This window comes from Microtus oregoni, unplaced genomic scaffold, assembly GCF_018167655.1.
Source record: "Microtus oregoni isolate MIOR12 unplaced genomic scaffold, Mior012 000001F_ref0000356, whole genome shotgun sequence".
In the NCBI taxonomy this organism is placed as follows: Eukaryota; Metazoa; Chordata; class Mammalia; order Rodentia; family Cricetidae; genus Microtus; species Microtus oregoni.
Window position 1 is genome coordinate 76,697,742 of NW_024543060.1, and position 13,631 is coordinate 76,711,372.

The 13,631-nt window shown below is 42.3% G+C and overlaps 1 protein-coding gene across 1 annotated transcript in view; it reads left to right on the plus strand.

Annotated features, from left to right (window-relative positions):
- Window positions 1–13,631, plus strand: part of Tmtc2 (transmembrane O-mannosyltransferase targeting cadherins 2) — a 375,422-nt gene that overhangs the window by 147,586 nt on the left and 214,205 nt on the right. The window contains exon 2 of the mRNA XM_041670971.1: window positions 6,055–6,625. Coding sequence (XP_041526905.1) covers window positions 6,055–6,625 — 571 coding nt within the window. The remainder of the gene's footprint in view (window positions 1–6,054; window positions 6,626–13,631) is intronic.

The following is a 13,631-nucleotide window of genomic DNA, read 5'->3' on the forward strand; positions in this document are numbered from 1 at the left end:
GCTCACTTATTCCACCATGGGATCCTGGGATCCAACTCAGGCATTCTGGTCTGTGCAGCAAGCATCTCATCAGCTCAAGCCTAAAGAGGCCTGAGTGAAATCCTCACACCTTTGATCTTTGGAATCTAAGGACTATAAATCTAAGGGGGTGTTGAAAGCACCACTGTTGGCGATGTCGCTAGCAACAGTAGTTTGTTTTTAGTGTTGATGGTGGACATGATAACAACAGCTGGCACCGAGGACATATCTGCCCATGTGTATGTGATTGTATACATGTGTCACAAGCACATACTTTACACGTACGTAGTGGGATGCATGGACATGTGTCCTTTACACATATGCTGTATGCAACACTTTGTGTTGCATGTAGGTGTTTACTTTTTGCTTATTTCTCATAGTGACCTGACAAGGCACGTCCAGTTATTTCTAGTTTATAAAAGAGAATAGTAAGATACTGAGAGAAAAAGGCATATTGTACTGTCGTCTCAGTCAGTATACGTCCAGTCGGATCCACAATATATTTTTTTTTCATCTCCCCACTCTTCTCTTCTCTCCATCCTGGAGTCTAGCCTAAAGCCTTGTTGTGTGCTGTGCAAGGGCTCTTCTACTGTGTTGCATCTTCAAAAGTATCTTCTTAGGCTTTGTTACGTTGTCTTGCTTCAGTATAGATATTTCTGCTTGTGTAGTGCTGAAGCAGGGCTGGTTTACAAAAGGCATTGTTTTTCGTCTTTTCTTCAATAAAACCAAGTTTAGCCCATTGCAAAGTTGTACTGCACTCCACCCCCCTGCTTCAAGGCTTGGCTTTTACTTACGTTTCAACACAATAATGGCAGAGGAGTATACCTTTGCTGGTTGAAGCTGCATTCTGCTCTGATGGACTAGGTCATGTCTTAAGAGGGTACTTGCACCTGGAAGTGTCAGCCAGTGGAAGTCTTATGGCATGAACACATACTCAACAATAGTTGAGGTGATATGACACATTATCCTTCAGCTTCATAACCGTGCTGGTCTTTATCAACATTTCCTAAAGGGTGGGGGAGAGAAAAAAAAATACAAGGCAGCAAAAACTGAGCCACAAATGAACAAAACTGGAAGCAGGTTAAGACCTCTATGGCAACTGGAGAGACTGGATCGTTTTGCTTCGAAAGACATTCTCTGGTCCTGTCTTCTTTAGAGAATTCTGCCTATACGTGTTGCTCTTCCCCTTCTGTCAGTTTGTCCTTCACCTCCCACCCGCCCACTTTCCCCAGATGGGACTTTTCCTGATTCTTTAATATCTTTCTAAATTTTCTGTCACCAGCTCATGCAAAAGCAACCTCAGAAATTATACCGACGTGCAATTCTGGTTTGCCTGAAGGTGTCCCATTAGCTGTGAAATAGCAGACGTTGTTTTTGCTGTTTCTATTTTGGTCTCATAGGAGAAAATGCAAATGGATCAAAATCTATTTTGCTTAGTGACAGATGAGCACTCCTCTTCCTGCCTGAAGATCACTCAGTTTTATTAAGGTCCCTCTGGTCCGTCTTCTCCAATGCGAGGTTGGATGGAGTCACGATGCCGCCCTTATCACCGACCTGCATGTGCGACATGGCTTATTTATTAAAGTCTAGTGCGGTTTTGTGATAGTCCGTCATCCTTTGTCCTAAAAGTCATCAGTTAAAGTCCTGCTTAGGCTGATGGCACATGTTAGAGAATTCCATCATGCTAGTGTCTCCTTCATTCTATATGTTCAACACAGAAGTGAGGTATGCCTTTGCTCTTGCAATTTTGCTTTATTGACATTGTTAGTCCCTTAGTTTTTTTTGCTTGCTTTTTCTTCTGTTTTGTTTTGTTTTTCATTACAGTGTATAAATTTGTGGCTGGGCTTCAGAGCCCCTCCCCCAGAGAAAGTATAAGACTTATTGATATTATTCCTTGTTCTGACTTATTAATCTTATTCTTTGTCATGAGCTCGGGGGCTCTAACATGGAGTCCTCATTTTGTGGGTGGTAGATGAAGTTTTTCTCTGCTTGCTTCATGTAACTAGGTTTATTGCTATCATGATAAGACACTCCAGCTGCTTTGAATGAATTTTTCACGCTGCTTGATTTCCCTTTTTTTCTTTGAAAGATTTTACAGAGTTGAACAAATATAGAATAACGGGGTCAGGGAAGACCATTTTCCATCCTTCCTGGACCTTCCATTTAGAGGGTGAAGCACTATCTTAAGTAATGTATTTCCCAGCTTTCCTGACTATTTTAGCAGGGCCCCATCCCTGAGCGCTTTGTCCTGAGCTCAGGGGCTCTAACAGGGACATGTTAGTAGCTCTGTATTGATTCTGGATATCCGCATGCCATTGTCGATGTTAAGATCCAGCATAAGCCAGTCTAGTTTGATTCAGAAGTACTTGAAATCTGCGCTCTCTGACAACACTGTTTGGCAGTATGTCAGTTTTTCATATTTCTTTTAAATTTTAATTATACCCCATCAAGTCTTAAGCAATTACTTCTGGGTTAGAGTCTTGATGAATGTCATAGCAGGGTGTTTTAATTTAATGGATCCAGAAAAAAACATCTGTTTCTAATATTTTAAAAGCCAATTTATATGGAAATTCATTTCATATACAGTCAATACACGGAGACTTGAAAAATCAAAATGGAAAACCGAACAACTGTGATGTCGTCGGTCTTCTGGTAACAAAGGACGTGGCTGTGTTTTGGCTCAGCTGCTGCTGTTAGGTGACACTCACAGTCTCATAGCTTAGGAGAAATGGCAATGTAGTCTTAGAGAAATGGGACAGTTAACTTAGGGCTAGTGTCTAGCATGACAGTGCGTCACTGCCCTTCTTTGGTTACTTTGGTCAGCTGTGTGCTTCTCTTCTCAGCAGCAGTCCATATTGCAAAAGGAGGTGCCTGGGAGGAGGGAAAACTAATAGTTTCCTCTTAATATACTTTCTGGAAGTAGTAGATCAAAGTTATTCACATGACCATGTTGAACATTAAGGGAAATATAAAAGAGAACCATGTTCCCAGCTCAAAGCCTTCTACTAAGATGAAAGAGGAAAACTTATGTATTGGGGGGGGGGGGGAACAATGAACTCTTTCTATTGTGCAATTTTAAGACATAGTTTTAATAGCTTGGTCTTTGTATTAAAGATCTAGAAATATTAATTACGTCTCATAAGTAAATAATGCACATAAAAGACTAATATAGGATGGGCAGAGAGTAGAGAACTACCAATAACTAATAGCCTTTCTTTTGTTATAAATTTCACTCCTCATTTACTCGATTACAGAATTTGTCTACTAGACTTTATGATGAACTTTATTTTAAAAATTTACCTTGATCCTTGTGCAATAATCTAACAGCTGATAACGTAAAGGTGTCAGTTGCTCTTAAGTCCCAGTGATATGCATGGGACCTCTGCTTCACTGTGTTTAAGATAAATGATTGATTATAAGTGTTCCTCATTGTTTCAAGGTAAAAGTGTATCAGAGAAACAGAAACAGATAGGTTTATTGGGGGGCCAGTTAGAGTTAAACATTACCACTGGCCAGTCATTTCTGCCTCATGTAATACTCCCTTTGCCCCCTTACTTAGCTGCTCTCCTTCGGATGATGTTCTTAATCTGTTTGGATATTTGTTGTATTGTCATGTTTTCTAAGTCAGTCGGGAAATTATAGAACTAGGAATCAGGGCTGTTCCTTGTAGTCCATGGTTTTTCCAGTGTGACCTTTCAAAACAGTCATGTGATGGGTCTTTGATCTCACAACAGATAGCAGAAATGGAAAGAACTAGAGGGCTGTATTGTTAGGCTAGCTTCCCATCACGTATGTGTTCTGCACCTTCTAAAATGCCCAAGCTGCCCTGCTACTGGACTAATAGAGAGTTCTCCAGTTTTGGAGCTTCTTAGTCCTCCTACCTTTTGACTTATGTGCTTCCCTAGTTCTCTGTCATTAGAGAGTATGTGTCACAGGGCTACACAGTAATCCAGATGTCTTCTTGTTGACCAGGAACTACAGTAGCCCAGGAGAGGAATCCTCTAAACAGAATCATTCACATTCTATCTTCAACGTTTGATTCTACAGTCCTAGGGCTATTTATTATTTAATATGTCTTTGAAAGCATTAAAAATCATACATTTTGATCATATTCTCCCTGACGAGTTCCTCCAGATCCTTTCTTCTACCTACCCAACTTAACATTTCTCTCAAATAACAAACCAAAGCAAATATGAAAACAGAACAAAGAAAATACACACACATACATGGGCACATGCACACACACACATGTGCACACACGTGCACACACATACACACAGAGTCATGGAATCACTTGTGCTGGACAGCTGCTCCTGATCTTGAGGCCTTCACTGATTTGCGGTTGATATAAACAGTGACACTTCACTGAGGAGAAATGATTTTCCCTCCCTCTTTGGCCACTCTCAGTTGAAAATTACTCTTGGTTGTACCCACTACCCTTTCTCCGGCTAGAATTTTGTCTAGCTTTCACTAAAGAAGGTACTGTGCACACTCTCTGAAGTACTTGGACTCATCACTGTGAGTGTCAGGTATGGGTTTTATCTCATGGAGCTGGCCTTTAAATCCAAGTTACTCTGCTAACAAAATATTTCTGCCACTACAGTACACACACACACACACATACACACACACACACACACACACACACACACGTTTTGGGAAACGTCTACAGTAGTAGGTTTTGATAAGGCTTTTCAGACCCTCCCTATAGTCCCATCTCTGTCCTATCCTCCCACCTCTCTCCCCATTTAGCCCCTCCCATTCTAATTTCCCTTTATCCCTTTACAGTCTTATGTACTATTTCATTTTCTTACTCTCGAAAGATTCCCTTCTTCTTCTTGGTTCTTTACCATTTATCTATCCCCTGGATATTCTGAATGAAACACAGATTTGATTATTTAATATTTGTCACCATTGCATTAACAGTTTCATCAGTGCTGTTTGGAACAAGGGTTGCTAAAATTCTATGATTGATGAGATAATCTTTCTTTTAAACAGACATTTGAACAGACGGAACCATTAACATTTGCCCATTTTTATATCTACTTAAATGTCCACAGTGGTATACAGATTACATTTGGGGAATCACAGAATAGTGAAAATAATACAAACCACGGTACTCGTCTATTCCAAACACACATGACTTTGAACCAGTGGTTGGTTTATATTTCTCAGCCATAATTTCCTCACCTGAGAGATGTTGATAGTAAGATATCAGATAATAGCAAGATTTTGTCAGTGTTGCGCCAAAGTTTAAATGAGAAGATATAGCCAATGGGACCAGAGTGCTTGACAGACAGCAAGGACCCAATAAACAGTAGGCCCTTCATCCTTGACATTTACATGGATGTATGAGGCATATAATCCCGGAAATACATTCAAGGTGACAATGAGGTGTCAGTATGAGTTTTACAGGTGAGAGCAGAAATGGGAAAGGCTGTAGTATAAATAAATTCAGGCAGGTAACACCAGGTAGGTAGAGAGCCATTTTATCATCTCTGTCATCTCTCCAGCTCTCTTGGCTATAGCTCCTCTTTGGTCCTAAAGACCAGCAGCGTGGACACAATTGATGACCTATTTGTTTTTAGGAGGTGCTGATGCTGGATCTAGATGCATCCCAAAGAGGAGCAGCACCTGTACTATCTTAAGAATACAGGGTCACAAGCGGCTGCTAACCAGGAGCCTAAAGGTTGTGTTTTTAAACAGAGTTCCACAAGAGTTTTGGAACAGTTATTTAGGGGCTGCCACAGGAGGCTGAAAGCACCCATGGAACACTTGTATTCACTTGTTCTTCAAAGGCTGTGCTTATCAAGGGGCCAGGTTCTCAGGATAGCAAAGGAGCCCTCACTGTAGCCTTAGCAGGCATTAGGGGAAGGTCTGGGTTCAACCGCTGTGTACCGAGATCCCTGACTTGTTGTTATAAATATTGTTATTATAAACATAATAACAAGTCTCTGAGGAAGAGTATCTCATCAATGTCAATTTCCTTTAAAATATATATTTTACATTTGATTTTTAATACATTTTGTTTTTCAGCCGTGCTATCAAGACTAATCAGGACTTGCTCCCAGAAACCCCATGGACACACATTTTCTACAATGACTTCTGGGGAACTCTTCTAACACACAGTGGTAGCCACAAGTCCTACCGGCCACTCTGCACTCTTTCTTTTCGACTGAACCATGCCATCGGAGGACTGAATCCCTGGAGCTACCATCTCGTCAATGTCCTCTTGCATGCGACCGTAACCGGGCTCTTCACACGCTTCTCCAAGGTCCTTCTCGGGGATGGATACTGGACTTTCATGGCTGGCTTGATGTTCGCGTCTCACCCCATTCATACCGAGGCAGTGGCGGGCATCGTGGGACGGGCAGATGTGGGCGCCAGTCTCTTTTTCCTCCTCTCCTTGCTCTGCTACATTAAGCACTGTTCTACAAGAGGCTACTCGGCCAGAACTTGGGGCTGGTTCCTGGGGACCGGACTGTGTGCAGGATGCAGTATGTTGTGGAAGGAACAAGGAGTGACTGTCCTGGCGGTCTCAGCCGTGTATGATGTCTTTGTCTTCCACAGGCTGAAGATGAAGCAGCTCTTACCTTCCATTTACAGAGTAAGTGATCGTCGCCTCTGGAGCATTGCCTTACTGAGTCATCTACATGGTTGGTCTTTTGCCACCGTTTAAAAAAAAAAAAGCCGATTTGTTCTTCTGCAAGCAGAATTTAAAATGAGGTCTCTTTGATCCTCCCTGAAATAGAGTGCCCCTTTTGACCTTTCTCTACTGAGCAAGGTTTCCATCACTGCTTGCTTCATTCCTCAGCTTTCTGAACTTCTTTCCGTGATTTCGAAGGGGGCACGAGAATAATTTTGCCTTGTCAAGTGTATGCATCTTTATTGGTTTCAGTTCACTTCCCCCCCCCCCCAAGTTTGATATAATCCAGTAATTGCCTCCCGTGCTGTATGTTTGTCGAAATAACACAGCCGATGGTGGAGCCAGATGCGGGAGTCCATGGAGGGGAAACCCTGTGTTTTTTGTTAATATGACTTTTCCTGGGTTTTGAAAACATCCCTCCTGGTAATGCCCTGGGAAGTCAGACACTAAAACAATGACTCATGTTCACCTCTTCTTTGTTTTCAGTAGATAAGAATAGAAGAGGCAAAACGCTGTGTGGTTATTATAACTTTTACCCTGAGGCTAATTAAGACCTTTGCTTCCGGGCTTAATGTTTGTGTATTCCCCTAGTGATTTCAAATATAATGTTGTTCCAAGGTTATGGAAGGATTTGGGATCCTCATATACTTAAAGAGACAGAGCATTTTTTTCTGGTAGAGTTTGGTTATGTGATTCTGGGTCAATAGGAACACATGTACATATGCGCAGCAAACATTCACTACAGGTAATTTACCAGTTATTTAAGGCGAGTGAATTTGCATAGGCATGAGATGGATGAGCTAGCTTATTTTTATGCCAAGTGTAAAGTCTTTGCTGAGTATGAGGCCTGATAAAACACTGAACATCCTCAGTGTCTTTCAGATTTGATTGATAAGTTGAGTTTATTGTCACTGTGACGAACACTATAAAAATACTTATTACACAATATGTTCAAGGCTACTTTACGAATTATTAGAGGCTCTTTTAATACCATGCTAAAATTATTATAACAATTTTTAAAAAAAAATGAAATTCAACCCAGAGAGCAAGTTTTTTTTTTTTTTTTTTTTTTTTCTTCTCCTCTTTCTTTCTTTTTGAGACAGGGTTTCTCTGTGTAACAGACCTGGCTATGCTGGAACTCACTTTTTTGACCAGGTTGACCTCAAACTCTCAGAGACCCACTTGCTGCTGCCTCCGGAGTGCAAGTGCTGGCATTAAAGGTGTGCACCACCACTGCCCAGCCAGACAACAGTTTTTGAAAATCAACCATTCTAACACAATGCAGTCCAGAGGTTTACTAAAAGATCTGTGTGCTGCGTAGACTGTAGAAAAATTTTAGTAGTGTTTTTTTATTGTAATAAAACTATTATATTTTTGAGAGCAACAAAACTTTGTATGTACAGTGAACACATTGCGGTTACATACCATAGTCTGAAATGTGAGCAGAAATGTCTAGAGTAGTATTTGTTTGCTTACTATGAAGTGTGATGTACTCAGAACAAGACTCCAGTGAAATCACAAGGTGCAGTGATGGTACTGTACCACGGGCAAGTGGGGTCAGTTGCACTTCATTTTTTTGTATAGAAAGTGGAAGTAACTTTTGACCGCTGTGCATTTGTAGATTTTCATTTTCTGTCAAGCCCGTAGCGACCCTCACATTGAGGGGCGAGGCCCACAGTTTAACAAACTTCCCATAAGGGGCAGCTTTAGCTGGTGCCTTGAGGAACTGCCTTTCTTTCTGTCTCTTCACCCTCCTTCAGTCAGAACTCACCTTGGGTTTGACTGGAAAGGGAAAGGTTAAAAACACCCAGCTATGTCATAGAAACATCACCTGTTCTGGGCCAGCTCCACCTTTCTTTTAGGTATGAACGAGGACATTTAGAAAATCAGTGGACTGAACTGAGAGACTCCCTGCATTGCCCAGCCAGGATTTAAATGGGCTCATCTCTCCTCAGCCTCTTGAGGAGTTGGCACTTGAAGCCTGCTCTGCCACCTTCAACAAGCAGTGGGTTATGGTTTTGCCTACCACCTCATAAAGAAACTGGCAGATTTTCCTTGTTTTGCCTGTTTTTCCTCTCCCAAGTTCCCTTTGGCTTAAAATTGGATTGCACAAGGAACATGGATGGGAGCAAATCCAAAGCGTTTATTTATTACTATTATTTAAGATTTTAATATTATTTATGGATATGGATGTGTCTGTGTGGGTGCCCTATGAGTTTGCAGAAGTAAGCAGAGGGTGAGGGAGCCCCTGGAGCCGGAGTTACAGGCATAACTGAGTCCTGAACTCCAGTCCTCAAAGTTGAGCCTCAGGTGCATTTTACCACGGAGCCACCTCCTCAGCCCTATTCTTATTTATTAATTGTCACCCTTATAAATAACCAAATACGTTTTACGGAGTAGGCAGTGGCTGTGGTCACCGCATTGTTTGTGCTCTGAGGGGGCCAGGACCTTTTTACACTTAGAGCTCAAGAATTCAGGCTTAATGAGGTTCTTTTGTGATTCCAGTTCGGTGTTGTCGCTTTAAGGAAAATTCTGCATAGGGTTTGGTGCTAGAAAACAACATATGGTTTACAAATGGAGCTCTCTGTTTCAAACCCGCTGTCACTCTTACGGGGGCATTGCCGAGACTTTTTTTTTTTTTAATGATGTTGTCAGCAATAATAAACCTTATTCTGCTGGAATTCATGAAGAACAAGCACATTTGCTGGTCCCTGTCTTGATAGAGATAGCAGTCTCTTTGAGGACACAGGACCTCCTGCAGGTACCCTGTGAAGCGCCCAGTTTCTTATGCAGAATTTCCATTTCAGTAGCTCCTTATTTTGATATGCTAATTCAGGACTTGATTCTGGGACCTTTAAAGTCCTCTTTGGAGAAAATTTCAGTGTTTCTAGCATATTTTCAAGGGCAGAGTTGTTTACCACGAAGCTTCTAACTTTAAGACTACCCTAGACAGTAATTGTGACATACACAGAAAATTATTTGTTTAGGTGGCATTAGAATTCATCTGAGCTTTCTGTATTTCTTCTGGCGGCCTCACAGTAGGCTGCGTAAGTAGAATGAAACACCTGCCTGCAATGAAGATGCTCCTTTGAGTGTGAGGCCTCGTGTCCTGGGAAGGTACTTAATAGTTTTGATGGGTCACTGTCCTCGGTTGTTTTGAAAGGCATGCTGTGGACCCCGCTCTTGAAATGCAGCCCCCGCCTCAAAGGGAATAAAGAGATAGTTTGCTCTAGAACCAGATTTGGATGATCGTGTCCTGCGAACACAGATTTCAGTTGCCCTCAGACTCACTGTTCTAATGTGGGAGCAGTTTCATGAAGTTTTTATTGTTTACATCAAGAAAACAAAGAAATCCACAAATCAAGACACTTTGTTGATACATTGAAACACTGAAGGTAGGGTACCGCCTGAGAACACATTTAGCTTCTGGGTTGGTGGGAACTATCAATCTGTTAAATGAATAGAGTCCAAAATGGTTTTTGTTGTTGTTGTTGTTGTTGTTTTTTAATCTATTAGACCGAGGATGTTACTTCCTTCCTAGAAGTGGTTTAATCAGGAGGGTGAAGCATCTGGACCCCCAACATTCCCGCAGGTCCACCTCCACTGTCTTTTGGTCAGGCAGTGTCTGCAGGCACAGTTCTTTCCAGGACTCTCCCTTGACAATACTTACTAGGGCTATTCTTGACCACTGCTTCCGGGGCAAGTGCCAGCAGTGGGAGTGGCGGAGGCAGCAAGACCCTCTACTTGATTATAGTTGCTGTTTTATTTTAGTTCTTCCTGGTTTAAGCTCTTTTGGTCATTCTTAGCTTTGGGGCCAGCGACCTTAACATGGACTTTGGGATAATAAGAGTCTTTATATTTACAAAGAAGAATAGAGCATTTTAACATGCCCCTAACATTTTTCAGTGGAGGTGAAGGTCACTACTAATCCCAATGATGGAAGGAGAATGACCACCAACCCAAATCAAAATGGCCAAATTAATAAAAGCAAGTAATTAATTGAAGCAAGCTTTTTAATTCATGTACCCAGGCTGCCTCTCTTGAAGAGTTCAGGAAGTCAGCACTGGATATGAGGAAGATAAGGCTTTTATAGCTCATGGGTATGGGATTTCCAAAAGGGGCATTTTGTTGGGCAAAATAGGTGGGGTTACAGCAGCAGAATATAAGCACCAGTTAGTTATACAGGGACTCCTGAACAAAGTAAGGTAGTCAGTCATAGGAGGCAATATAACCATTTGGAACAAAGGTGGGGTTATAAGAGGATCATAAACAACTTTCTGCAACAAAGTCACGATTGCCATTCCTGGCACAGGCAGTTCAGAACCATTTGTAGTTAAGGTTACAGGTGGGGCATAGCCCAATCCTTGAGAAACAGGAATGAACCTAGTTTGCCTTTGCTAGAAGATGGCTTTTTAACCCCAAAGTGAAGGCTGTTATGCCAACATAGTGGGGTCCCTCAAAAACCACCATGGATTCTGCCTATGTAAAAGCAGAGAGCCTTTGTTCAAGCTTAAACTTGGACTCTCCATCTCTCTGGTTCAGCAATTGAGAGCAGAGAGTGACAAGCCCAGATGGTATAGATTTTATCATAGTAGAGGGTGAGGCAAGGGGATTTCCAGGAACCTAATTGGCTGACATTTGTCTAGTGGTCTTGGCAAAAGAGGAATAGGTGAGTCCTGGACTCAGGGATGTCTTATGACCTGATCTAATCTTATCTAATGATTGGAATGTCAGGTACTTCCCTTTAGATGCTGACCCTCCCTGGGTGGTGTCAGTTTATGGATTTTCCTGGAATCTGGTGCTGCCTGCTGCAGCAGCTGTGTGGCCTGGGCCCCACATGGCCTGGGTCCCATCATGTGTGGCCAGGTTGCCCTGGGCCCCACAGAGGCAGTCGCTGGGAGAAGAATGCATAGTCTTGAGGTTGTCAAGTGACGTTACAGTATAGTGAAAGGCAGAAACTGAGCAAAGAAGTGTAGAGTCAGGTCAGGTGAACACGGTGAAGGGCTTGCTCCTTGATCAGCTTCCTCCTCTGGTAGGTGAGTCAGTTTCTGATCTCTAGAGTAGTTGCGAGGAACTTGGAGGTGTCCAGTGTAAGCTGGTGTGTCCCCTTACAGAAGTCCTTTACTACACCAGCTGAGGGAAAAATGACAGCGATGGAACTTGTCATTTTTTTTGCTGTCCTTTGCTGGTATATGGTGTTAGCTATCCACCTTAGCTATGGTATGTAGACAAAAACACACACTTTCAAGTAGTCTCATGACTGTGAGCATTGCATATATAATCAGAGATTGTATAAGGAGGCTATGGAAAATTATAACCTTGAGATATATAGTTTTTCTATGCTTCCTAAGAAGAAAGTCTTTTGAAGGAAATAACACAAATGGATTATAGCCCCCCGCCCCAACTTCTTGACATTGAAACAGGGTGTTGCCATCTGCAGAAATAATGTTCTAGAACTATGCAATCAAAAACATGTAAGTTTTTGAATAAGTTTGTAATTTTATTTTGGATATATACGTAACTGTCTGGAGGAGCGTGTAGTCCATGGGCCACAGGATATGCCTGCAAGATCCTTTTCATCCAGAAGAATTATCATTTTTATTATCTTATCAATTAACTCTATATCATAGTCATGTGGCTTGCCCCATATCATACAACATAAATACATGTTGAATTCTGTACTACAAACTAGAGAAAGTCAAATACTGAAAACTGAAAAAGCGTACCTTCGTAAGATTTTGGATTGTTTGAACCAGCAGAATTATTTTTTTTCCTGAAATTCATATCCAAATCTTTTCTTGGGCCCCAAATTCAAATGTCTACCAGATAAATTTAATGTCATACATATTATGTCACTCTTAATTTCTCTGTGTCTTTATTATTACAAAAGAGAATACACTTGGGTTTCTATTTGGTAGAACCTAATTTTTTTTTTTTAAAAAAAAAAAGAAAGAAATCTTACATCTTTTCTCTAACATCTCATGTTGCTTACTATTAAAAACAAATTCTAGGCCAGGGAGAAGACTGAGCTGTTAAAGCGGTGTGAGCTTGCTTTGAACGCTGCATGGTGGCATGTAGTCATTATTGTGCTTTCTGGGCGCTTTAAGGGACAAGCCACGCCCACTCCCATTACCTCTGACCTGCCTGCTGCCATCTTGGGCCTTTCCTTTTCTGCTTCCTTGACGTGCGTGCTTTTTATTATAAGGAAGACCTGGGAATGTTATGGTTTTGTTCCCTGTAAGAGACAAGCCACACCCATTCTCCTCCCCATCCACTGAGGCAGGCTGATCTTCAGCTTCTGGCCTGAGCTAGCTCTCTTTTCCATCTTCCTCTCGGAGAGGCAGCTTCGCTTCTGCCTCCCTCCCCACTTTTCTGCTTCCCCCCTTCTCTGTCTCTTTCTCCTCTTCTCTCTCTCTCTCTCTTTCTCTCTCTCTCTCTCCCTCTCTCCCTCTCTCTCTGTCCCCCCCTTCACCCTTCCTCCTCCATAACCCCCTGAATAAACATTCAACCTCACCCTGCATGTCGTGTCTATCCATGTTTCTGTCTTCTGCCCGCCCGCCATGTGTCTCCCTGCCTAGAACCAGCCATTGCTCAGGGACCAGCAGCCGTCTCTGCCTGGGGCCCACTGCCTGCTGCCACATGGCCTGCCACCACTGCTCTGGGACCAGCAGCTGTCTCTGCCTGGGACTGGCTGCTCCCAGGGCCCACTGCCTGCCACCACATGTCCTGCCGCCACCATTTGGGACCTACAGCATTTCTGCTGCCTACTACCGCGGGGATCTTGCAGCATTTTTTAAAAAAGAATAACAGTTATAATCATAGTACAGAGGGTAGAGATACAAGGATTCTGTGCTCATCCAGCCTAGCTTGCTTTGCAAGCTCCACCCTGTGAGAGACCTTGTCTCAAGGTGCGTAGAAGCAGATTCCTGAAGAATGACGCCTGAGGTTGTCTTTGGCCTCAATGTGC